General features: G+C 67.0%; 2 protein-coding genes across 3 annotated transcripts; both read right to left on the bottom strand.

Moving 5' to 3' along the window:
- Positions 1 to 2,606: 2,606 nt before the first annotated feature.
- PRR12 (proline rich 12) lies at positions 2,607 to 16,100 on the bottom strand. Its single transcript, XM_065571044.1, is given in 9 exon segments — positions 2,607 to 2,744; positions 3,070 to 3,186; positions 3,747 to 4,057; positions 5,101 to 5,587; positions 5,589 to 5,618; positions 6,218 to 9,582; positions 10,161 to 10,322; positions 11,649 to 11,761; positions 15,919 to 16,100. Coding segments are annotated over 9 exon segments (4,809 nt in total). The 5' UTR covers positions 16,005 to 16,100.
- A 3,047-nt stretch (positions 16,101 to 19,147) lies between these two features.
- On the bottom strand, positions 19,148 to 25,277 carry PRRG2 (proline rich and Gla domain 2). Of its 2 annotated transcripts, none has more exons than XM_024112195.3 (7): positions 25,049 to 25,277; positions 23,157 to 23,277; positions 22,797 to 22,960; positions 21,790 to 21,838; positions 21,523 to 21,649; positions 20,672 to 20,815; positions 19,148 to 20,226 (listed from the first exon to the last, which is right to left on the bottom strand). In XM_024112195.3, exons 2-7 carry the CDS (start codon positions 23,257 to 23,259, stop codon positions 20,196 to 20,198), a joined length of 618 nt encoding a protein of 205 aa, XP_023967963.1. In that variant the 5' UTR covers positions 23,260 to 23,277; positions 25,049 to 25,277; the 3' UTR covers positions 19,148 to 20,195. The 2 variants fall into 2 exon arrangements, with proteins under 2 accessions (XP_023967963.1, XP_023967965.1); XM_024112197.3 differs by lacking the exon at positions 25,049 to 25,277 and adding an exon at positions 24,976 to 24,997.
- Positions 25,278 to 25,312: the final 35 nt, after the last annotated feature.

The raw sequence follows: 25,312 nt of genomic DNA, 5'->3' as shown, positions 1-25,312 counted from the left end.
GTTCCACAGGTTAACGGTTCGTTGGGTGAAGAAATACTTCCTTCGGTTTGTTTTAAACCCACTGCCTGTTCATTTCATCGGTGACCCCTTGTTTTTGTGTTACAAGAAGGGGTAAATAACACGTCCCTAGTCACTTGCTTCACACTAGTCATGAGTTTATAGATCTCCTTCATATCCCTCCTTACTCGTCCCTTTTCCAAGCTGAATCGGCCCCGGCTTTTTCACCTCTCCTCGTATGGAAGCTGTTCTGCCCCCCTAAGCGTTCTTGTCGCTGTTCTCTGCCACCTTTTCAATCCGAGTAGATCTTTTTTGAGATGGGGCGACCAGAACGGATGCAGTATTCGAGGTGTGGTCGTGCCGTGGATTTATACAGCAGCAATTAGGGTATTTATTCGCGTATCATCTATCCCTTTCCAATACGCTGCCCACCGAGCGGACGTAATGACTCCCAGAGCTCTTGCTTGAGCGGGAACGGCTCATTCAGGCCCCCAGCCTTTCCTATGTAGAGCAGGGATTCTGTTTTCGATCGACCTGAATTTCACCTGCAGCTCGGTGAGGTCCCTTGGTACTCTTCATGGGCTGCTTCGGACTGATTTATCCAGCATCATTTTGTGTCATCTGCAAACTCCGCCGCCTCCTGGTTCCCCCTTTTCCCAGCTCACTTATGCCCATGTTGAGCAGCGCTGGGCCCAGTGCAGCCCCCCGGGGACCCCACTATTCACCTCTCTCCAGCCTGAAAACTGCCCCTTGATTCCACCCCTTTGTTCCTGTCTTTCCCCAGTTACTGACCCCATGTCCCGATTTTTATAGGGACAGTCCGATTTTGGGGGCTTTTTCTTATATAGGCTCCTATTACCCCCCACCCCATCCCGATTTTCACATTTGCTGTCTGGTCACCCCACCCGCGAGGGACCTTCCCCCTTATCCCATGCCAGCTTAGTTTGCTTAAGAGCCTTGGGTGAGGGACCTTGTCACAGGCTTCCTGAAAGTCTAAGGACACTGGCTCCCCTTGTCACTTGTGTCGACCCCCTGGAAGAATTCTAATAGATCGGTGAGGCGTGATTTTCCTCTCCAAAAGCCAACACAGCACGTTCGTCTCGGTGCCTGATCACGCTGTTCTTTACCACGGTTTTAACCAGTTTGCCCGGTACTGAAGTTAGGCTCACCGGCCTGGAATTGCCAGGATCGCCCCTGGAACCTTTCTGAAAAATCGGCATCACGTGAGCTACCCTCCAGCCGTCTGGGCCAGAGGCGGAGTTAAGCGATTGGTGACACACCCCAGTGAGTAGTTCGGCAATTTCATCTCGTAGTTCCTGCCGAACTCGGGTGATTCCCAGTCGGGCCTAGGGACCTGTTCCTGGTTAATGTATCACTTTATTCCCAAACCTCCTCTACTGACACTCAATCTGGGGCAGTTCCTCAGATCTGTCACCCAAAAAACATGGCTCGAGTTTGGCGTCTCCTCCCCTCCTCTGCAGTGAAGACCGACGCAAAGAATTCATTTGGCTTCTCCGCCACGGCCTTGTCTTCCTTGAGTGTTCCCTTAGCACCTCGTTCACTGATTGTTGGTCAGGCTTCCTGCTTCTCACGGAGTTCGATTTTGTGTCATTTGCTGGTTGCTCTTTAAATTCTCTTTTGGCCAACGATCCTTTTGCACTTGATTGCCAGAGTTTAGGCTCCTTCCCTCACCGGGATTTGACTTTTTAAAGACGCCTTTTCCTCTCTAACCTCCTCTTTCACTCTGCTCTTTCACCCTGGGGGCATTCTCTCTGGTTCTCTATTTTTCTTTCTCTGGGGTTTACATGTGGGGTTTACCCAGGCCTCTCCTGCAGTTGGGATGGATGGGGTGTCCTGTACCCAGGGGAGGGAATGGGGGTGACCCTAGTAACATGGGAAAAAGAACGGGGTAGGATTGGAGCTGGGCAGAGGAGCCGTGGGGCCAGGCCTGCCCCGGCCCCATGGCTTGAACCGACCGGCCGGAGCCGGGCTCCGGCGCTGTGACTCCCCGCCCTCCCCTCCCCCCGCACGCCCCCCGGGCTCACCCTCCTCGCTCTGCTGGTCCGGGCTGGACTCCGAGTCCGAGGAGGACGCAGCCTCCTTCAGCCATTTTTTCCTCTTCTTCGGGGGCGGCTCCGCCTTCACCTTGGCGGGTTTAGGTTTGGGCTTGGGGGCGCCGGCCGGAGCGGTCTTAGGGGGGGCGGGCGCCGTGGGCTCCGTCTTCTCCGCTTTGGGGGCCTTGTCAGCCTTGGCCGGCTTGTCCGCCCGGGGCGGCTTCTCGGCCCGCTCCGCCTTGGGGGGCTTGTCCGACTTGGGGGCCCGCTCCACCTTCTCCGGCTTGGGGCCCTTCTCTGGCTTGGGGCCCTTCTCCGGCTTGGGGCCCTTCTCCGGCTTCGGGCCCTTCTCCGGCACCTCCGCCCGCTCCGACGCCTCCGGTTGCTTCTCGGCCTTGGGCGGGGCCGGGACCTTAGGGCTGAAGTCTTGGCCTGGTTTTGCCTCCTAGCAGGGGGCCGTTAGGGACCCTGGCACCGGAGGCCCAGCCCGGAGCAGGCAGGAAACACGCCGGGGAGGGGTCGGGATGCGCCCCCCTCCCTCTCTGCACCCCCCCCTCACCTCACGGCCTGCAGCGGCCGGTGCCAGGGCTTCTTGGAGCAGACGCGTACGTAATCCTTCTTGTTGATGTTCTCCAGGAACTTCACGTAGAGACGCTGGTAGCGGTTCTTGGCATCCCCGAAATAGCCCAGGTACTGGGGAGGAGGGAGGGTGGAGCAGAGATCAGAGGAGAGAGGAAAAGCGGGGGGGGGGGGGGGGGAGGCTGCTCCTGGGGGTGTCTCCGACTCCCCCATCCGAAAGGGGAGCCGGGAACAGAGACGGAAACTTATCTCCCCAGTGTCCCCACCCCCGCTGGGCGCGTGGCCCCCGGGCACCCCGTTCTCACGGGGCACTGCCCCCCCCGGATCTTCCCCCCAACTAGCATTCCCTGGAGGTGATGCAGGAAAAGCCCTAGGCTGGCTTCGGGTGGGGTGGGGCAGGGTCACCCCCACGCTCCGGGGGAGGGCAGGGGACACTCACGTTGCTGGTGGCACAGAATTGCCGCTGCCCGTCCTTGATCTCGGGGGTGAATTTCTGCAGCAGGGCTTTCTGCACCCGCCAGATGGGGGGCGGCTCCCGGCCCGTCTGCAACGCCAGCTGGAGACACGGGGGGGGAGAGGGGGTCACTCACTGCCGACCCGCAGCCCCTGGCTAGCCCAGCCCTGCCCCCCCACAGCTCTACCGGTGCCCCTCACTCCCGACCCGCAGCCTCCTGCCAGCCCAGCTCTGCCCCCCTCCAGCTCTGCCGGTGCCCCTCACTCCCGACCCACAGCCCCCTGCTAGCACAGCTCTGCCCCCTCCCCAGCCCTGCCGGTGCCCCTCACTCCCAACCCGCAGCCTCCTGCCAGCCCAGCCCTGCCCCCCCGCAGCTCTGCCGGTGCCCCTCACTCCCGACCCGCAGCCTCCTGCCAGCCCAGCTCTGCCCCCCCGCAGCTCTGCCGGTGCCCCTCACTCCCGACCCACAGCCCCTGCTAGCACAGCTCTGCCCCCTCCCCAGCCCTGCCAGTGCCCCTCACTCCCGACCCACAGCCCCTGCTAGCCCAGCCCTGGCCCCCCCAAGCTCTGCCGGTGCCCCTTACTCCCGACCTGCAGCCTCTTGGTAGCCCAGCCCTGGGCTCCCTGCCAGTGCCCCTCACTCCCGACCCGCAGCCCCCCACCTTGAGGGCCTGGATGTCCTCCACGCGGATGACGAATTCGTCGCGTTCCCGGAAGATCCCCTCTCCCCCACTCTCGGCCTCCTCCTCGTCCGTCTCGCCGCACACAGCTGCCGTCTCCTGCTTCTTGGCCAGGTGCAGGGGCCGCGCGTCCTCCGGCTCCTCCAGCTCGGGGGAGGCCTGGGCCGGGGGCCCCTCGGGGGGCGGCGGGGGGGGCTCGGGGGGCGAGGCCGGGGAGGCGGCTGGGGGGGGCTCCTGCTGGGAGGCCTCAGAGGGGGCCGGGCTGGGCAGCTTCTCCTCCACCGCGGGGGCGTCTGTGGGTGGGGCGGGGGGTAGGGTTAGCGCAGGTGGGGGGGGGGATGAACCCTCTTACCCAGCATGCTGTAGGGCACCGGTCCCAGCCCTGCGGGTGCATGTAGCTGATGGTGGGGTGGGAGGGTCAGGGGGTGCCCTCTGGGGGATTCAGCGGTGTGGATTGGGGGTCCCGGGGGGAAGCACCGTGGGGGTAGGGCCATCCCCTGGGGGATCATAGTGAGTGGGGCGGGGTCTAGAGAGCTGGGGTGTGGGGTGTTCCGGGAGCAGGGGACCCCATAATAGGGGAATTGGGGGCACCCCAAATGGTTTGGGGGCACTCCATAGCAGAGTGGAGGGGATTCAGAGGCCCCAGGGACAAGAGGGGACCCAGGGCCGAGGGAGGCGGGGATGTCCGGGGGATGTGGGGGGAGCGGGGCAGGGACAGGCCCCGGAGGTACTGGGGGACACAGGGCAGGGGGATGCTGGGACACCCCAGAGGATGCTGGAACCCCCCGGGGGTGTGTGAGGAGCCACGGGGGGATGTGGAGTGGGGGGATGCAGGGCGGGGGAGATGTGCTGCAGGAGAACCCACCGGGGGGACATGGGGCAGGGGATCACCCCGGGGGGATGTGGGGGGATACGGGGCAGGGGAGGACGCGGGGGGAGGAGACACGGGGGGGATGCGGGGCAGGGAAATCCCCCAGGGGGATGCGGGGCAGGGGAACCCCCCAGGGGGACGCGGGGCAGGGAGGATGTGTGGGGAGGAGACGCGGGGGGATGAGAGGTGGGGGACTCCCTGGGGGGACGCGGGCCAGGAAGGAGGCAGGGGGGACGCGAAGCAGGGGGACCCCCCAGGGAGACGCAAGGCAGGGAGGACGCATGGGGAGGAGACGCGGGGGGGAAGCGAGGTGGGGGACCCCCCGGGGGGACGCAGGCCGGGGAGGAGGCAGGGTCCCGCCAGGCAGGGGGACCCCCCGGGGGGACGCAGGCCGGGGAGGAGGCAGGGTCCCGCGAGGCAGGGGGACCCCCTGGGGGGGACGCGGGGCTGGCACGCGGCACCCACCGGCCCCGTCGCCCTCCTTGCGCTCGGCCGGGTCGTCCAGGGCGGAGATGGCGGACGAGATGCTCTTCTGCAGGTCCTGGTTCTTGCCCACCGAGTCCTCCTCGTCGGAGGAAAACGAGGGCAGCGTCTCCAGGTTGCGTTTCAGCTCCTCGTCCAGCCGCTTGCAGGGACTGGTGCAGCTCATGACCAGCCCCTCGCCCTCAGCCCCGTCCAGCGCCCCCGGCAGCAGGGGGGGCGCCAGGCCGAAGGGGGGCTGGGCCGCGGGGGGCCGCGGGGTCTTGGGGGGGCTGGCGGCGGCCGTGGGCAGCTGCTGCCGCTTGCCCGACTTGAGGAAGTCCAGGAAGGAGGCCATGAAGCCCGACTTCATCTCCGGCTGCTTCTCCTCCACCTCCCGGATCTTCGCCTTGATCTTCTCCCGCGTCTGGCTGCTGTCCAGCCCGGCCTCGGGGGGCACCGGCCCAGGGGGGGCCGGCTCTGCCGGGGCCCCCCTCGCCGCCCTTGGGCACCGCCAGCTTGATCTGGGGGGAGAACGGGGCTCAGGGGCGCTGCGGGGACGCCCCTCCTCCAGGCTCCCTGCCCCCCGGGAGCCCTCGGCCGCCCCCAGGCCCCAACTCCCAGGAGACCTCGACACCCAGGGCCCACAGGCCCCAACCCCCCAGGAGCCCCCCCCCCATCCCTCAATAGATTAGCCTGGCTGGGAGCTACAGACCAGCCCCGCCCCCCGCCCCTCTCTCCCCAGCCAAAACCCCTCCCTCCCCAGCCAGGGCCCCGCCCCTAGAGGCCCTCCCTCCCTAGCCAGCGCCCCGCCCCTAGCCAAAGCCCCTCCCTCTCCAGCCTGGGCCCCGCCCCCAGCCTATCCCTCCCCAGTCAGGGCCCCATCCCCTCACAACCCCTCCCTCCTCAGCCAGGGCCAGGCCCCCAGCCCCTCCCTCCCGCCTAACCCTCCCCAGCCAGGCCCCGCCCCCTCACAATCCCGCCCTCCCCAGCCAGGGTCCCGCCCCCTCACAACCCCGCCCTCCCCAGTCAGGGCCCCGCCCCCTCACAGACCCTCCCTCTAAAGCCAGGGCCCCACCCCCAGCCCCTCGCTCCCCGGCCAGGGCCCCGCCCTCCCTGTTACCTTGAGCGGCTTGAGGGGCTCGGCGCCGGCCCCTCCTTCGCCCCCCTCCTCACCCCCCTTCTTGCCCCGCCCCCGCCCCCTACCCCGGGGCTTCTTGGCGCCGTCGGGGGGCAGGACGCCGTGGGGCTCGGCCAGGGGCCGGATGCGGGGCCGGCCGCGGGGCCGGGGGGGCCCGTCCCGCTTGGGCTTGGTGGGCTTGCGTCCCCGCTTCTTGGGGCCGTCGGCGGCGCTGTGGTGGGGGCAGAAGTCGATGTCGCCCATGGGGCTGAGGCTGGGCCGGGCCCGGCAGCTGGAGATGAGGTCGGGCAGCAGGTCGGGCAGGCGCCGGCTGTTCAGGCGGATGTCGGCCGGCACGTCGGCCTTGTCCTCGTCGTCCTGGAACTCGTATTCCTGGGCGTAGGCCTTCTTGGGGGGCTGGAACGGGGGGTCCCGCTTCTTGAGCAGGTGGAAGGAGGTGGTCTTCAGCAGCTTCTTGGGCTTGGAGGAGCAGAAGATGGGCGAGGTGAGGCCCGGCTTGGCCGCCCCCTCCGGCCCGCCGTGGCCCGCCTGGATCAGCCCCAGCGGCTCGGCGTTGACGGTGGAGGGCAGCTCGTGCTTGACCGGCTCCATGGCCAGGTGGGAGCCGTCCCCGCCCTCGCCGGGGCAGTAGCCCTGGTACCCCTGGCCGGCCGGCAGCATGTCGTAGCCGCCGCCCCCCCCTTTCAGGCCCTCGGCCCGCTCCAGGCTGGGGGGCTCGTCCTCCCCGCAGCCCGGCTTGGGGAAGTCGTCGGGGCCGCAGGCCCCCGGCCCGAACATGTCCTCCATGCCGGGGAAGAAGCTGCGGTCCTCGTCCTGCAGCAGCGAGTCGGGGAAGCAGATGGAGGTGAGGGGCACGAAGCGCTGCTTGGAGCCCTGTGGGCTGGGGCTCTCAAACTGGTCCTTGGCCTCCAGCCGGGCCTGGGGCACCTGCTGGGAGGAGTCGGGCTCCAGGCCGGCCCCGCCCTGGCCCAGGTGGGACTCCAGGCTCAGGTCGGGCTCCAGGAAGTCCTGGATCTCCTGGGACTGGCCCAGCACCTCCATGTTCTCGGCCTGCAGCTGGCCCTGGAGCTGGGGCGACTGCTGGGGGTCCAGGCCCTGCGAGCGGACGTGGGCTTGGTGCAGGTGAGCTTCCAGGGCCTGCAGCTGGAGCTGGGGCGAGGGGGGCTCGGGCGGGTGCAGGCGCTGCGGCTCCAGCAGGTGCACCTTGGCCCGGGGATGCAGCTGGCTCTGGGTGTGCGTCAGCACCGACTGCAGCAGCTGGGATTGTTGCTGCTGCTGCTGGGGGGGCAGGGAGAGCTGGGGCAGGTCGGGGGACGAGTCCAGCAGCAGCGGCGCCCCCTGCTGGCCGGGCAGCAGCTCCATGGGCGGGGGCTCGCCCACCATGCGGTGGGGCTGGGGGCCGTGCTCGGGGGTCTTCTGCAGGTAGGAGTGGGCCTGGCCCAGGTCCTTGGCCCCGGCTTGCAGGTGCTCCACCGACTTCTTCATGTCCTGGGCGTAGCTCTCCATGGAGCCGGCCTGGTGGCTGTAATGCACCACGGAGGTGGCGAGCGCTTCTGGGGTGGAGCGGGCGTGGGGCCGCTCCCCTTTCTTCTTCTCCTTCAGGCCCTGCAGAGACAGCTCCAGGCCCTGGCTGTCCAGGTTGGAGTTGGTGCGGATGACGCTCTGCAGGTGGTAGCGCTCCTCGGACTTGCTGAGCCCCCCGTAGGCCAGCCCCTTGGCCCCCCGCTCCTCGCACTGCACCAGCCCCTCGGCCGGCCCCCGGGGGGGTGGCGTCTGGGACTGCAGCAGGTGCTGAATGAGGAAATCCTCGTCCTCCGCCCGCTCGGCCGCCAGCAGGTCCGACTCGGCCTTGGCCTTGCCGTAGGAGGCCGCCCGCTCCACGCCCGGGTAGCTCTGCCCGTGCGCCGGCTGCATGAAGGAAGGCGACAGCACCGACGTCAGGTACTTCTGGGACTGGCCGGGCGAGTTCACGCTCTGGGGCCGGGCGGCCGTGGGCGACTGCAGGGGCCGGCCGATCTGCGAGGGGCTGGAGTCGGGGAGGCTCTGCCCGTGGGCGTAGCCGATGGGCTGCGGGTGGCTGGGCATGGCGGGCGAGTGCCCGGTGCTGTAGCTCAGCGAGGGGCTGGCGGTGGGCATGCCCTGGGAGTGGGCCGGCCCGTAGCTGGGCGTCTGGCTCACCGAGACGTGGGGCTCGGCCTGGACGCTGTAACCCACCGTCGACAGCCCCTGCAGCTGCTCCGGAGAGTAGGCCTGGCTCTGACTCACGCAGGGCTGCAGCCCCTGCCCGCCCTGCCCGCCCTGCCCGCCTTGCTGGGTCTGCCCCGGGCCGTAGCTCTGGGCCTTGCTGACGCTGGTCAGGTCCTGCGCCTGGCTGCCGCTGAACTGGGAGGCCTGGCTGACGGAGGAGAGGCTCTGGGACTGGCTGACGGCGTAGCTCTGGGGCTGGTTCATGGACAGTAGGCTCTGGGGCTGGCCGGGCGAGTAGGCCTGGGACTGGCTGGCGATGACCGAGCTGGGCTTGGCGACGGAGACGGAGAAGCTGCTTTGGCACTTGGGGGTGGCGGTGGAGCGGGGGGTCTGGCGGGAGGCCGAGTAGCTCTTGGATTTGGAGGAGGAGCCGGCCGCCGCGCCCGAGTAGCCGGGCGACTGGATGATGGGCCGGTAGCTCTGCCCGGGCTCCTGGCGGGGGGCCTGCGACGGCTTCTGGGAGCCCTCGGAGCCGGCGGGCGAGGGCTCGCCCAGGGGGCTGCAGGAGAGGCCGGCGCGGTGGGACATCTGCTGGTAGCTGCCCCCACAGCTCAGGTAGTGCTGGAGGGAGTGGGCGGCGGGCAGCTGCGGCTGGGCGCTGGAGGGGCGCTGGTAGTGCTTGATAACGCTGTCCTGCCGGGGGATGGCCCGCTCCATGGAGGCGGCGGGCGAGCTGGAGAAGACGGAGGCGTTGTACAGCTGCGAGGACTGGTCCGAGGGCCCCAGGGAGGACGAGAGCAGGTTGAACTGGGAGGGCAGGTGGCGGGAGGCCGACTCCTGGGCACTGCGGTAGGCCGAGCTCTGGGAGGGCAGGCCGGTGCCCAGCACGGCGCTGCCCAGCCGGTCGAAGCTGAGGGAGGAGGGGACGCTGGCCTGGGAGGATTTGATGTGCAGCAGCGGGTCGTGCGGGGACAGGAGCCCGTTGGAGCTGGGGCTGAAGGCCGCATCCTGCAGGCTGAGCGAGGAGCTGACCGGGAAGCTGCGCCCGCTGAAGGAGGCCGGGTGCTGGTAGGCCGACAGCGCCGAGGACGACGGGAAGGTGCCCGAGCCGGGGATGGCGCCCGAGATGAAGAGCTCAGCCGGGGCCGGAGTGTGCATGGCTGGGGGGGAACGGAGGGGTCAGAGACAGGAGCGGCACCCGCCTGCGCCCACAGCCCCCGCCCGGGACAGGCACCCTCGGGCCTCTGCCCCAAGGCCCCCTTGGGGAGATCTGGGTCCTACAGCGGGGCTGGGGGTGGGGCTTGAAGCCAGTCCAAGTCCAGCTGGGGTGGGGCTTGAACAGAGGGCGGGGCTAAGGGGGGCGGCCCGGGCCTGGCTGAGGGGCGGGGCTAAGGGGGGGCGGCCGGGCCTGGCCGGGGGGCCAGGCTAAGGGGGGCAGCCCGGGCCTGGCCGGGGGGCGGGGCTAAGGGGGCAGCCCGGGCCTGGCTGAGGGGCGGGGCTAAGGGGGGCGGCCCGGGGCTGGCTGGGAGGCAAGGCTAAGGGGGGCAGCCCGGGCCTGGCTGAGGGGCGGGGCTAAGGGGGGCAGCCCGGGCCTGGCTGAGGGGCGGGGCTAAGGGGGGCAGCCCGGGCCTGGCTGGGGGGTGGGAGTAAGGCCTACAGTGGGGCATGCCCCGCCCCTGCTGGAATGCCCTTGTACAGGCCCCGCCCCCGGGGGGGGTCTCTCCCCACCCCCACGTACCTGTCTGCCAGGAGGGGGTGCGGAACTGGGAGAGCAGCGAGGAGGCCGAGGGGCCGGGCTGAGGGGCCCGCGACTCCAGCGCCGAGATGAGGTTCATGACGGAGGCATCGGGGGTGGCGCTGCTGGCATGATGGAGTCCCGTCTCGAAGAGCCCCGAGAGACCTGGGGGGGGGGGAGAGACAGTGAGGGGGGCACAGGCAGACGGGGGCAGGGCGGACGGGAGCAGGGCAGATGGACAGGTGGGGGCAGGGCAGACGGGGGCAGAGACAGGGAAGACGGGACAGACAGATGGGGGCAGGGCAGACGGGGGCAGGGCAGACGGACAGACGGGGGCAGAGCCAGGGGAGATGGGACAGACAGACAGACGGGGGCACGGCAGACGGACAGACGGGGGCAGAGACAGGGGAGATGGGACAGACAGACGGGGGCAGGGCGGACGGGAGCAGGGCAGATGGACAGGTGGGGGCAGGGCAGACGGGGGCAGGGCAGACGGACAGACGGGGGCAGAGCCAGGGGAGATGGGACAGACAGACGGGGGCAGGGCAGACGGGGGCAGGGGAGACAGACAGACGGGGCAGAGACGGGGAGAAGGGACAGACAGACGGGGGCAGGGCACACGGGGGCAGGGCAGACGGGGGCAGAGACAGGGGAGATGGGACAGACAGACGGGGGCAGGGCACACGGGGGCAGGGCAGACGGGGGCAGAGACAGGGGAGATGGGACAGACAGACGGGGGCACGGCAGACGGACAGACGGGGGCAGAGACAGGGGAGATGGGACAGACAGACGGGGCAGGGCAGATGTAGAGACGGGGGCAGAGACAGGGGAGATGGGACAGACAGACGGGGCGGGGCAGGGCAGACGGACAGACGGGGGCAGGGCATTGTGGGAGTGCTGGCAGGACAGACTGGCAGAGGAGGACGAGCAGAGAGGGGAGAAGAGCGAGGGCGGGGGAGGGGGGAGACAGGCAGAGGGCACCGGACCCATGGATAATGGGGGGCAGAGCAGTCGGGCGGGAGGGGCAGGTGGACACGCAGACATCCAGGGACGGACAGACGGAGGGCTGCAGAGAGACAGGTGGGGGTGAGAGGGAGCAGACGCACAGCGGGACAGGCACGCAGCCAGGAGGATGGACAGACACCCGGGGGAGGGGCACACGGCCAGGAGGACAGACGGATGGACAGACACAGGGGGAGGGGCACACGGCCAGGAGGACGGACACACGGGGGAGGGGCACACGGCCCGGAGGACGGACACCCGGGGGAGGGGCACACGGCCCGGAGGACAGACGGATGGACAGACACAGGGGGAGGGGCACACGGCCCGGAGGACGGACACACGGGGGAGGGGCACACGGCCCGGAGGACAGACGGATGGACAGACACAGGGGGAGGGGCACACGGCCCGGAGGACGGACACACGGGGGAGGGGCACACGGCCCGGAGGACGGACGGACGGACGCGCGAGCGGGAGAAGACGGAGACGTACCTGCGGGGTGGTGGTTCGTGGCGTAGCCCTGCAGGGGGTGGGGGGCGGCGTAGGCCTGGCGGTGCAGAATGTCCGTGTCGGGATGGGACGTCCGGGACCCGCCGTACACCAGGCTGGGGGCAGGGGAGGGGAACAGCATCAGTGACAGTCACGCCCCCCCCAACCCTGCCCCCAGCTCTGGGGGGTGGGGCACAGGGGCCTTTCCTCTCTAGGGGGCGCCGGCTCCCATCCAGCCCCAGGGCAGGGACTGGCTGGCTCAGGGGCGGGGAATGGGGTACGGGGCCTTTCCTCTCTGGGGGGCACCAGCTCCATCAGTGATCCCTCTGCAGTAGGGGAGGGGCTTTCACCAGGGATCCCCCCCATGCCGTGTGTCGTCCCCCCCCAGTTGTGTCTCCCACACGCACACCCTGAAGAAGCAGAACCCGGCCCATGGATCCCCCCTCCCCAGCCTCCCGGCTCAGAGAAGCGGGAAGGTTTCCCCCCCTCCCCCTCCCCGCATCTGGTACAGGAGTGTGGTGACAGCAGGGCATTCTGGGAAACGTAGTCCCTGGCTCTGGTTCCAGATGTCTGATTTCCCCCCCCCCCCTTTGCACTTCCCAGCTTCGCTGGTGGCACAGGAAGGAGCCTGGCACCAAAACGGAGGTGCACAGCCCCCCCCAGCCCATCCCTGCCCCCCCCCACAGCCTGCCGGTGCCCCTCACTCCTGACCCGCAGCCCCCTGGGCTCCCCTCCGTCCCCGAGAGGTGTGAAGACAGATTTAGGTTTTTCCAACCACCTACTAAGCAGAGGGAACTGCCCAGCTGGGAACTGTACCCGGATCAGACCCTAAGCTCTGCCCAGCAAGTACACCCCCCCTCCCCGTTACAAGAGAACCCAGGAGTCCTGGCTCTCAGCCCCCCCACCCCCCCAACAACACCTCCGCTGGTCTCCCTGGTGCCTGCACCCAGCACTGAACCCCTCGGACGCTCTGTTCCTCCTGGGCATGCGACGCTGGGCAGGCGCAACTGGGAGCCCAGGGATCCATGCGCCATGCAGCGAAGGCCCGGCCCAGGCTGCGGGGCCCTGCAGCCCCTCAATGCAACTGGCTGCGGACAGATGCAGGCGTGAGCCAGGGCAAAGCTGCAACCTCTCCAGAGAGGCCAATGAACGCCCCAGGCGCATGCAGCCGTCTGCAGAATGAGGTATGCGCCGCGGCGCGAATGCATGGGATTTGCCCGGGCCCAGGCCCGCTGAGCAATGCATGCACTGCGGCAATCCACGCACCACGCGGCTGCAATCCCCTGGACAAGGGCGGATGCAGCAGGCAGTGAATGCAGGGACTGCGCTAAGGAGCCCCCTCTTTGAGAGAGAGATGCAGGTACCATAGCAAATGCATGCAGCATGGGGATGCGCCCTGATGCAGAGAGATGCATGCACAATTGCATGCAATATGGGATGCAACCTGCTGCAGCGAGATGCAGGAATCACAGCAAATAGATGCATTGTGCAGGTGCAAGAGAGCTGCAGCTAGCATGGAAAATGCATGCACCATACGGATACAACTGCCTGCAGAGACATGCAAAGCAATGTCCTATTCAGGCAAATCTCCCTGTGGAAGGATACACACCCCACGGAGGGAATGCATGGGCTGCGCCCAAGGACCTCCTTGCAGAGAGATGCATGCACCACTGTAAATGCACGGGCCTCGGAGGTGCAAAAACCTGCCGAGAGCTGCCTGCGCCCTTGCAAACGCATTCACCGAGCAGGTGCGTGCACTGTGTGGCAAAGGTATGCACCATGGTGGGGAGCAATGGCTTGCAGAAAGATGCAATGGCACACATTACGCACATGCAACCACCCCCAGCAGGATGCATGCGCCATGCAGCAAAGGCCTGGGCTGGGCAGGGGCCTGCACCGGCAAGGGAAGGCATGCGCCACGCAGGGGCAGCAATTGGCAGGAGGGTGCAAGCAGCACCGAAAACTCCCTTCACCTTCCAGAGGCAACTGCGTCTACCAGGCACACGGCAGGCCGCTGCGCATGCGATGCCTGCATCGCCCTGCAGGCTGCACCCCGGAGCACCTCTGCGCTGAGGGCAAATGCATTATCCATGTCGGGGGGGGGTTCTGCTTGCAGAACGCCTGCACCTCCCCTGCCCCCAACCCGCAGCTGCACCTGCCTCCAGGACATACGCAGCAATGCAGCCGCCCGCAGAGGAAAGGCACCGCAGGGGGTGAAGAGCAGGCCAGGCGGGCGCCACCCCACACAGCCCCCCCGAAACGCAGCCCCCAAGCAGGCAGCAAGAGCCCAGCCCCCAACCCCACTAGGCCCTACTCCCCGAGGAGTCCTGGCTCCCAGCCCCCACCCCCACTCTAACCACTAGTCCCCACTCCCCTCCCAGAGCCGGGGAGAGAACCCAGGAGTCCTGGCTCCCAGCCCCCACCCCCACTCTAACCACTAGTCCCTACTCCCCTCCCAGAGCCGGGGAGAGAACCCAGGAGTCCTGGCTCCGAGTCCCGCCCCCCCCCTCTAACCACTAGACCCCACTCCCCAGCCCCAGTGACCTCTGCTCCCCTCCCCCGCCTTCTAGCTCCTGGAACCAGCAGCTCCCACTCACTGGGGCTCTGCTGGGGGGCAGGGGGGGTGTCACACAGAGATTGGTGCCTTCGGGGTGGGGGGCAGAATGCAGACGCTTCTGGGGGTATGGGGAACAGCCAACGCCTGGGGGGCGGGGACTGCGTCCCATCCCCCTCCCCTGCAGCCAGGACCTCCCCAGCAGTGTGGGAGTGGGGTGGGAGGTCACACACTCACCGCCACCCCCTGCCCAGGGGGACACACACCCCCCGGCCCCCATTCTGTCAGGGGAGCAGCCCGGAAACCCACAAACTCATCGCACACCTGGGGGTTCGGGGACGCAGGCCCCTGCCCCCCAGGCTGGGACCAGTGGGGCCGGCCGAAGGGGGTCAAGGCTGAGCCAGAGGGAAAGAAACCCCCTCCCGCAACAGCCTCCCCACACTCCTCCCCTCCCCCATGGATCTCCTCCTCCCCGCAAACTTCTACCTTCCCCCCACACCCCTACCTCCCCACCCCCACAGTGCGGCCCCAGCACGAGGGCAACTCTCAAGCCCATGGTACAGAGAGAGATACTGAGCGCCAGGGAAGGTCAGAGCTTGCAGCAAAACTGGGGAGAGAACCCAGGAGTCCTGGCTCCCAGCCCTCCCTGCTCTACCCACTAGACTCCACTCCCCTCCCAGAGCCGGGGAGAGAACCCAGGAGTCCTGGCTCCCAGCCCTCCCTGCTCTACCCACTAGACCCCACTCCCATCCCAGAGCCAGGGAGAGAACCCAGGAGTCCTGGCTCCCAGCCCCCCCCTGCTCTACCCACTAGACTCCACTCCCCTCCAGAGCCAGGGAGAGAACCCAGGAGTCCCGGCTCCCAGCCCCCGCTCTAACCACTAGATCATACTGTTTCAGACACGTTCAGAGAAAGGTCTCAGACGGTACCAGGACATCTCAGGGGAGTGGGCCTGGGAGCCAGGACTCCTGGGTTCTGTGACCAGCTCTGGGAGGGGAGTGGGGTCTAGTGGCTGGAGTGGGGGGGCTGGGAGCCAGGACTCCTGGGTTCTCTCCCTAGCTCTGGGAGGGAAGTGGTGTCTAGTGGTTGGAGTGGGGGGCTGGGAGCCAGGACTCCTGGGTTCTCTCCCCAGCTCTGGGAGGGGAGTGGGGTCTAGTGTGGGGGGGGGCTGGGGAGCCAGGACTCCTGGTTCTCTCCCTGCCTGTAGAATGGGAGGGGGGTTCTAGTGGGTTGGAGCTGTGGGGCGGGGGAGGGCTGAGCGCCAGGACTCTTGGGTTCCATTCTTGACTCGTTCTGCACTTGCTCTCTAAGGGGGGGATTCCCGGAGCCCCTCCCCCAGCGGCGACACCCCCAGACGGCTCCCAGCACCCCGGTGTTGGTTGGTGCTGCTCAGGGCACGATGGGGCCCGCTTGTCCCAGCCCCCCACCCTGCTCTCTAAGAGGCCTATTGGGGGGCAGGGGGATCCCTAATAGCCTCCCCCAGCTCCCCAGATGGGCTGGGGAAGGGGTGCGAAACTGAGCCCGGCTTGGCCTTGTGCACAGGTGTGGGGGGGGCGCCTCCCCCGTGCACGGATTTCGGGGGCCCCTGCAGCCCCCTTCCCCATGCAAAAGGTGGGGGGAGCCCCCCAATGCACCCCCGCCTTCCCCAGGCGGCTCCGCCGTACCCGGGGGGGTGGGGGCCCGATCCCGGCAGGCCGCGGCCCCCCCCGCCGACCCCACCTGGCCTTGGCCGATCGCTCGTAGCTCCATCCCGGGCCGGCGCCCAGCGGGTCCCCGAAGCCGGCGCTGGGGTAGTTCCTGTCCATGGGGCCGGCGGGGGGGGGGCGCAGCAACGCGCGCCCCGGGGGCCCCCAGGTGCCGCGCCTCGGCCTGCAGGGGCGGGGGGAGGCAGGGAGGGGGGGAGGGGGGCGCGGCGGGGAGGGGGCTCGGGGCTCGGAGGGGGAGGGGGCGCTGGCCGGAGGGGGGGGGGTCCCCCCGGCCGCTGCCCCCGGCCGCTGCCCGCCCGCCTGGCGGGCTCAGGCCCCGGGCTGGCGGCGCTGGCGCTGGGGCTGCGGGAGGCGGCGGCCGCTGGCGAGGCGGATCATGGTGCAGCCATGTTCGCTGGGTGTCTCTGTCCGCCCCGCTTCCTCCCACAATCCCGTGCTGGGGGGAGGAGAAGGGGGGAATGAGACAGAGACGGGGGAGGAGGGAGAGAGACGGAGCGGGGGGGGGGGTCGGGGGAGGGAGGGAGTGTGGGGCAGGGAGAGGGGAGTGGGGCGTGGATGGAGGGAGCGGGGCAGAGACGGGGGATGGAGGGAATGGGGTAGGGATAGAGGAGGAGAGAAGGGTCAAGGAAGGAGGGAGTGGGGCAGAGACAGGGGGAGGGAGGGGATGGGGTAGGGATAGAGGAGGAGAGAAGGGTCAAGGAAGGAGGGAGTGGGGCAGAGAGAGGAGGGGGCAGGATGGGGAAGGAAGGGATGGGGCAGAGAGAGGAAGGAGGGAGGGGTAGGGAAGGAGGAGTGGGGCAGAGACGGGGAGGGAGGGGATGGAGGGAATGGGGTAGGGATAGAGGAGGAGAGAAGGGTCAAGGAAGGAGGAGTGGGGCAGAGAGAGGAGGAGGCAGGATGGGGAAGGAAGGGATGGGGCAGAGAGAGGAGGGAGGGGTAGGGAAGGAGGGAGTGGGGCAGAGACAGGAGGAGGGAGGGGATGGGGTAGGGATAGAGGAGGAGATAAGGGTCAAGGAAGGAGGGAGTGGGGCAGAGAGAGGAGGGGAAGGAATGGGGCTGAGAGAGGAGGGAGGGGATGGAGGGAGTGGGGCAGAGAGAAGGAGGGAGGGAGTGGGGCAGAGAGGAGGGAGGGGGAAGAGGGAGTGGGGCAGAGAGAGGAGGAGGGAGGGATGGGGAAGGAAGGAATGGGGCTGAGAGAGGAGGGAGGGAGTGGGACAGGGTTAGAGGGGGATGAGGATCAGGACTATACCCCTCCCCAATATCACACACACACACACAGGTGCACCATGCAACACCCCCCCCCCCAAAAAATGTCTGTGCAACTTGCAAAACCCCTCACTCGTGTCTGTGTCTTGCACGACCCCCCATCACAGGCGTGTGCAGTGTGAACCCTGCCCAACACACACACACCGGTGTGCGATCTCAGACACACAGCATGGAGCGCTGGGGGAAGGCTGCTGGGGGGAACTCCCCCACACACACCCCTGACTCTGCCACCCCACGCCCTCCCCACAGGCCCTCTGGCTAAGGGGCGCCCACCACTGGCAGAGACGGGGGGGGGGGAGCACAACTCCTTGGAACCTACTTGCCCAAGGTTTGGGGCTGGCCAGGGTGGGGGTTGCATTTGAGTCCTGAGGGTGGGGCCCAGAAAATATGGGGCAGGACCCAGGCATCTAGGGGCTGGTCCTGCCCCTCCCCCTACTCTTATAACAGGGTCCCAAGCTGGCCCCTACTGTAGGCCAGGCCCCATGGTCTGCCTTGGCCAAAAACAACACAGGGGCTATGGCAGCCTCTGGGGGAGGGGGAGAAAGGAGGGACTACGAGTCCCATCACGCACCGGGAGGAAGGAAGGAAGCCGGGTGCTTGGAATGAAGTGGAAGCACTGCATGCTGGGAGCTGTAGTTCCAGGGAGGGGGGAAATAGATTAGAGCCCTTCCCGCCATGCTCCTACTCGAGGCTTCATTGGCTGGGCTGAACTGCCTGTCTGTCTCCTTCCCACCAATCCGCTCCCATGGAGGGGCGGAACCCGCTGCTGCAGAGAAATGATAGGCAGAGCAAGAGGCCAATCCATGTCCTGCAATGTTCCCTCCCCGACCGGGGCCACCAGGGCCTCAGTGCCCCTCACCCAGGCATCAGGCCACCCTGCAAGCCGCAGCACGAGGGGGCCCATGATGCATGCTGGGTTTCCACGTGCACGGGATAGCTGGGCGTGCACCAGCACCATTCACGCCCCAGCCGCACGGGTCCAAGCCCTGGATCATGAAGCAGTTTGCACAGATGCACCAGCGTCCCCGTGTCCCCAGGCGTGGCTCACCCCCGGTAGAGCGTGCACCAGCGTCCCCGTGTCCCCAGGCGTGGCTCAGCCCTGGCGGCACTTGCACCAGCGTCCTCGTGTCCCCAGGCGTGGCTCACCTGGGGCAGAGCATGCACCAGCGTCCTCGTGTCCCCAGGCGTGGCTCGGCCCTGGCCGGTGCATGCACCAGCGTCCCCGTGTCCCCAGGCGTGGCTCACCCCCAGCAGAGTGTGCACCAGCGTCCCCGTGTCCCCAGGTGTGGCTCACCCCCGGCAGAACGTGCACCAGCGTCCCCGTGTCCCCAGGCACGGCTCGGCCCTGGCCGGCACGTGCACCAACGTCCCCGTGTCCCCAGGTGTGGCTCACCCCCGGTAGAATGTGCACCAGCGTCCCCGTGTCCCCAGGTGTGGCTCACCCCCGGTAGAATGTGCACCAGTGTCCTTGTGTCCCCAGGCGTGGCTCGGCCCTGGCCGGCGCATGCACCAGCGTCCCCTTGTCCCCAGGCGTGGCTCACCCGGGGCAGCACGTGCACCAGCGTCCTCGTGTCCCCAGGCGTGGCTCGGCCCTGGCCGGCGCGTGCACCAGCGTCCCCGTGTCCCCCGGCGTGGCTCGCCCAGGGCGGTGCGTGCACCAGCATCCCCATGTCCCCCGGCGTGGCTGTCCTGGGCCGGCACGTGCACCAGCGTCCCCGTGTCCCCCGGCGTGGCTCACCTGGGGCAGAGCATGCACCAGCGTCCTCGTGTCCCCAGGCGTGGCTCACCCCCGGCAGAGCGTGCACCAGCGTCCCCGTGTCCCCCGGCGTGGCTCGGCCCTGGCGGCCCGTGCCAGGTGTGGTAGGAGCAGCTCTTCGCACAGGTACAATCACGCGGGTTTGCACACCCAGGAACACTCAGCCGGCGAGAGGGGCCCCGTGAGACGCGCCCTCACCCCAGACGCAGGACACGGCGGGTTCTAGCAAACGGCTGGCGCTTTATTACGCTGACAACAATCCCGGTGCGGGAGGCGGGTCCCAGCCCCGGTGCAGCCGGCTACAGCGGGATGGGGACCGGGTGGGTCAGCACCATCCCCAGCCGGCTCCTCTGTGCTGCCAAATGGGGTGGACAGAGGGTTGGGGGGCCAGGTGCACCCCCAGTGCCCAGCACTCTGTCAGACGCCACTCACGGCACATGCACACACTTGTGCCTTGCACATGCGCTCAGTGTGTCACACACTCGCTTCATCCTCACACTCACCCCATTGTGCGTGCACACCACCCCACTCACCCCATTGTGCGTGCACACCACCCAGCATGCTTGTGCCCCCTCACTCCTCCACACACAGACCTGTGTCTCGCACGCTTGGATGTGCTCGCCCACCATCTCTCACTCATCTCCGGCACACATGCCCATGTCTGGCACACTCACCCATCCCTGTTGCACATGACCCTAGCCTTGCACACTCATCCCACACCACACATACCCCAATGTTTCGCACACCTGCTCGCCGTCACGTTCCCCATCATTGCACTCACTCCACTTCACACACCCCGTGTATCTCGGACACCCACTCCCCATCACACATATCCCTTATATGTTGCACACCCACTCCCCATCACATATGCCCCTGGCCTCACACACTCGCCCCACATCACACTTACATGCACCCTCATGTCTCACTCACGCACGCACACCCCAGGCACATACACCCACGTGCCTTACATACACGGCCCCATCACACATGCTCCCCCAGTCTTGCACACTCACCCCAGTCCCATGTGCCCTCTGCCTTGCACCCCCTTTGCACACACCCTGTGCCGCATGCATGTACACTCACCTCGCATGGTCACCTCGCACACTCACACCTGCACATTCACCCCGTTTCCCTTCACGCGTTGCACACTCACCGTGCATCTCACATTCATCCATACACTCATTGTATCCCACGGACGCACACTCACCACATCTTCCCCCCGCTCCCCCCGCCCGCCCACAGCAGCAATCCAGTGGCTGTGGGTCCGATCAGTGGGGCTGGGTGGAAGAGCTGGGAGCCCTGGGGGAAAAAGGAAATCAGGTTACACACTGGGACCCAGGCAGAGGGGACATAAAGTTGGTGTCCCCCCCCCCCCCTTTGCAAACACCCCCCCAGACCTGCGCAGCCCCGGACTCGAGATTCACAGGGCCCTGCCCGCACCAGCCTACGTCGGTGTCCGTGACGGGGCCCCGATCTCAGCTGGGGGGGAAGGGGGAGTCTGTGTGCCTGAGAACGGGCTGATGGGGGGCTGCACTGACCCCACCCCCCCAGCCAAAGCTGGGGGGCCCTGGCGCTGCACAGACCCGGCCCCAAAGGGCTGCCACACGAAACACACCAAAAATTATTTACAGATTGTCACAGAGCTAGGAAGGGAGAGAACCCAGGAGTCCTGGCTCCCAGCCCCCGCACTCTAACCCAGACAGACAGGGGCAGACACACAGACAGACACCCGAGTGGCCCCCACCTGGGATAAGGCGGGGGGGGCGCGTCGTGGACTCCCGACGCTTCCAGTGCCTCCTGGTATGAGGGCAGCCCGGGGGGGCCCAGCGGCTTGGGGTCCCCAGGGAGGCAGGTCAGGGGCACGTCGGGATTCAGGGGCACGTGGACACTGCGGGGGAGACAAACAGGAGGATTATGGGGGGCACACACCCCTCCCCCAGCAAATCCACCTGGGGGAACGTCACCTCAGCACCTCCCCCATGGGCCCTGTGCCGCTCCCGCCCCTTCCCCTCCCCTGGGGCTGCTGCGACCCCTCCCTTCCCCCCAGGGTGACCAGATGGCAAGTGTGAAAAAGCGGAGAGGGGGTGGGGAGTAATAGGATCCTATATAAGAAAAAGACCCAAAAATCAGGACTGTCCCTATAAAAATCAGGACATCTGGTCACCCTACTTCCCCCTAAGGGTGCTGTGCCCCTCTCCCGGGAGTGCTGTGACCCTCTCCCTTCCCCCTGGGGGTGCTGTGCCCCTCCCCCCAGCTCCTGCCCCTCTCCCTCCCTGGGAATGCCATGCCCCTCCCCCATGCCCCTCCCCTTCCCTGGGGGTGCTGCAACCCCTCCCATCCCCTCCCCTTCCCTGGGGGCACCTCCCACCCCGTCCGCTCCCCTGGGGGTAATGCAACCCCTCCCATTCCCTCCCCTCCCCAGAATGTGTCGTGCCCCTCCCCCCACTTCCTCTCTCCTGGGGGCACTGTGCCCCTACCACCCCCTCCCACCCCCTCCTCTTCCCCTACCTTCCACCCATCCCCCCCAGGGGGGCAGTGCCCCTCATGTCTCTGGCCCCTCCCCTTCCCCCCAGGCCCTGCTGGGCCCCCCCTTACCTGCGCTGCCTGCGCTCCTTGGACCGGTACTTGACCCAGTACATGGCAATGACGCCGACCATGATCATCAGAACCAGCCCGGCCACTAGCCCGGCCACCAGCCCGGCCACGTCCACCCCGGGGCTGTCTGTGCAAGGGGGGAGGGGATTAGTGTCCCTAGAGGCAGCAGGCTCTCTCCCGCCCCCAGGAGCGGGGACTGGCTGGCTCAGGGGGGTGGGGAATGGGGTACAGGGTCTTTCCCCTCTAGGGGGGGTGCCCCACACTCACCTGAGCTCCCGCCTTTCCCATTGTGGGGATAAGTCTCCCAAAAGGCTTTCTGGGGGGGAGGAACACGAGATGGGTGGTTAATATAGGGGTACAGCTGCTCTGCTCCCCGACATCTGCCTCCACCTGCCATTTAGAGCCCCCTTAATCACTAAACCCCACTCCCCACCAGGAGTCCTGGCTCCCAGCCCCCCTGCTCCAACCACTAGACCCCACTCCGCTCCCAGCACCAGGGATTGAGCCCACCCTCCCATCATGAAATGGAAAGGGGCAAATTCACAGCTCCTCCCCCACAGCAAGGGTGGGCCTGTGGAACTCTATGCCACAGGATTTCACAGCTGGTCCCGAGCTCGTTGGGTTTGCAAGAAGGCTGGGCGAGTCCTATCGCACTTGGGCCTGCGGAACTCCCCGACACAGGCCCCAGAGGCTGGGTGGCTAGTAGGGCTCACCTGACCCCTAAGTAAGGAGGCCTGCGGGGGGGGGGCGACTTCCCTGGGTGGGGGGGCAGGTTACCTGGTAACGGCATGGTTTATGGTGCTGGGAGAGATGGGATGCTGAGCTGGAGTGGGGGTACCAGGCTGATTGGGGGTACCTCAGAGCTGTCTCACCCCCCACAGAATGAGAGAGAATCCCCCTCCCCCTGGAGCAGTACAGGGATTAGGACCCAGCTGGCTCACGGGGTCAGAAGAGTTAACCACCTGCCCTGCCCCGCCCCCTCTGCTCTCAGGCCTCAATGCCGCAGGGCCCCATGGGTAACGTGGGCGTCATTCACCCGCCCCCAGGGAGACGGGGGTGTGTGGTGGGAGGTGGGAACCCAGGTGTCCGGGCTCTGGGCCAGCTAGGATCCTTCCCTGAGACATGGCTGCTCCCCGCTGGGTCATGGGGACCCCACTCCCCCATCCCCCCCTACACCCGATCCCCCTGCGGCACCCAAGTCCCCTCCCCCTCTGCAGCCTCCCGGGCCCCCGTGGCCCCCCACAGCTCCGTGTGTGCCCCCCCCCGTACTCAGCTGTTGCAACGTTGTTCTCGAAGACTTCCCGCGCCTCCTCGTAGTTGCAAACCTCCTCCCAGCACTCGCGCTCCAGGTTCCCCGGCGTCACCAGCTCGAAGTCCCAGTGATTGTAGAGGAGCCGGCGCCCCAAGAACCCCTGCGCGGCATCTGCACCCAGGAACACTGGAGGAAGGGGGGAGAACGGGGCTCAGGACGCCTGGGTTCTCTCCCCAGCTCTGGGAGGGGAGTGGGATCTAGGGATCCGGATTTAGGGCACCCACTCTCCTAATGCGTCGGGAGAGGGAGGGATTCAGGTAGGATCCTGAGTTGCTCCCGCTCCCAGGGTCTGGGACCCCCATTAAAGCCCCCCCCCACTTACCTTGCCCCCCGAGTGGTGCGTGGGGCCGCTGCCTGCGGAGGGTGCTGGCAAAGCTGGAGACGAAAACGTGGCCCAGCAGTAGCAGGACGGGCGCCCTCCACATGACGGGGGGAGGGGGGACCTGCAAGGGGGGGGCAGCGTCAGGGGAGGGGGGCAGCCAGCCCAGCATCCCTGGTGCCCCTTCTCCATCACCCCCGGAGTTGGGCACCCCCCACTCCACGATCTGCAATTGGTACCAGGCTGGCACCCCCAAATCCCCCCATTGTGTTACCCCAAATCCCACCTGCTCCTGGTGCAGTGAATCCCATCCCCCGATTCCTACACCACCCACAAACCCCTCCCAACCCCATCCCCCAATTCCTCTAGCACCCCCAAATCCACCCCCTCCCTGAACCCCCTTCCCCCAATTCCTACACCACCCACAAGCCCCTCCCAAACCCCCATCCCCCAAGTCCTCTAGCACCCCCAAATCCACCCCCTCCCTGAACCCCCTTCCCCCAATTCCTACACCACCCACAAGCCCCTTCCAAACCCCCATCCCCCAATTCCTCTAGCACCCCCAAATCCACCCCCTCCCTGAATCCCCTTCCCCCAATTCCTACACCACCCACAAGCCCCTCCCAAACCCCCATCCCCCAATTCCTCTAGCACCCCCAAATCCATTCCCTCCCAAACCCATCTCCTCCTGCACTCCAAAATCCACCCCCTCCCTCAACCCCCTTCCTCCAATTCCTCTAGCACCCCCAAATCCACCCCTTCCTGAACTCCCATCCCCAACTCCTCTAGCACCCCAAATCCACCCCTCCCTGAACCCCCTTCCCCCAATTCCTACACCACCCACAAACCCCTCCCACCCCCATCCCCCAATTCCTCTAGCACCCCCAAATCCACCCCCTCCCTGAACCCCCTTCCCCAATTCCTACACCACCCATAAGCCCCTCCCAAACCCCCATCCCCCAATTCCTCTAGCACCCCCAAATCCATTCCCTCCCAAACCCATCTCCTCCTGCACTCCCAAATCCACCCCCTCCCTCAACCCCCTTCCCCCAATTCTCTAGCACCCCCAAATCCACCCCCTCCCTCAACCTCCTTCCTCTAATTCCTCTAGCACCCCCAAATCCACCCCTTCCTGAACTCCCATCCCCCAACTCCTCTAGCACCCCAAATCCACCCCTCTCTGAACCCCCTTCCCCAATTCCTACACCACCCACAAGCCCTTCCCAAACCCCCATCCCCCAATTCCTCTAGCACCCCCAATCCATTCCCTCCCAAACCCATCTCCTCCTGCACTCCCAAATCCACCCCTCCCTCAACCCCCTTCCCCCAATTCTCTAGCACCCCAAATCCACCCCCTCCCTCAACCTCCTTCCTCCAATTCCTCTAGCACCCCCAAATCCTCTAGCACCCCCAAACCCATTCCCTCCCAAACCCATCTCCTCCTGCACTCCCAAATCCACCCACTCCCTCAACCCCTTCCCCCAATTCCTCTAGCACCCCCAAATCCACCCCCTCCCTCAACCCTTCCCCAACTCCTCTAGCACCCGCAAATCCACCCCTTCCTGAACTCCCATCCCTCCAGCACCCCTAATCCACCCCTTCCTAATCTCCCATCCCTCCAGCACCCCCAAATCCACCCATCCCCGACTCACCTAGCAGCCTCAAAATTCCCCCAATCCCTTTAGCACCCCACATCTACCCCAGCACCCCCAAACCACGCTCCCACCCCCTGTCCCGGCCCCAAACCCTCCCATGTCGCCTCTGCCCCGCCCCCACACAACAGGGAAGTGCCCGGAGTTCTCTAGTTCCCGGTTACCCCGACCTATGCCAGTCCCCCCCCGGCGCCGCAGGACCCCCTGGGAAAGTTTCCAGGCGAACCCCGAGCCCGACCTCACCTGCCGCCCGTCCGGGAAGGGGGCGGGGCCGATCAGAAAGGGGGGGCGGGGGGCTCTGCTCGTAATCCGGCCCCCCGGGACCGGTCCAGGTGTGTCGGAGGGGGCTGGGGTCCGGCTGATCTCAGGGGAGCGCGGCAGGGGGGGGTGTCCGAACGGCTCGAGGTTCCCGAGGACCCGGACGCCTGGGTCCTTGTTTTGGACAGAGACAGCCCAGGTGAGGGCGGGGGAGGGTCCAAAGGTCACATGGCGGGGGAGGGGCAGGTG

The sequence above is a fragment of the Chrysemys picta genome, chromosome 17 (genome assembly GCF_011386835.1).
Source record: "Chrysemys picta bellii isolate R12L10 chromosome 17, ASM1138683v2, whole genome shotgun sequence".
NCBI lineage: Eukaryota > Metazoa > Chordata > Testudines > Emydidae > Chrysemys > Chrysemys picta.
This window is presented reverse-complemented; position numbering and strand designations above follow the sequence as displayed.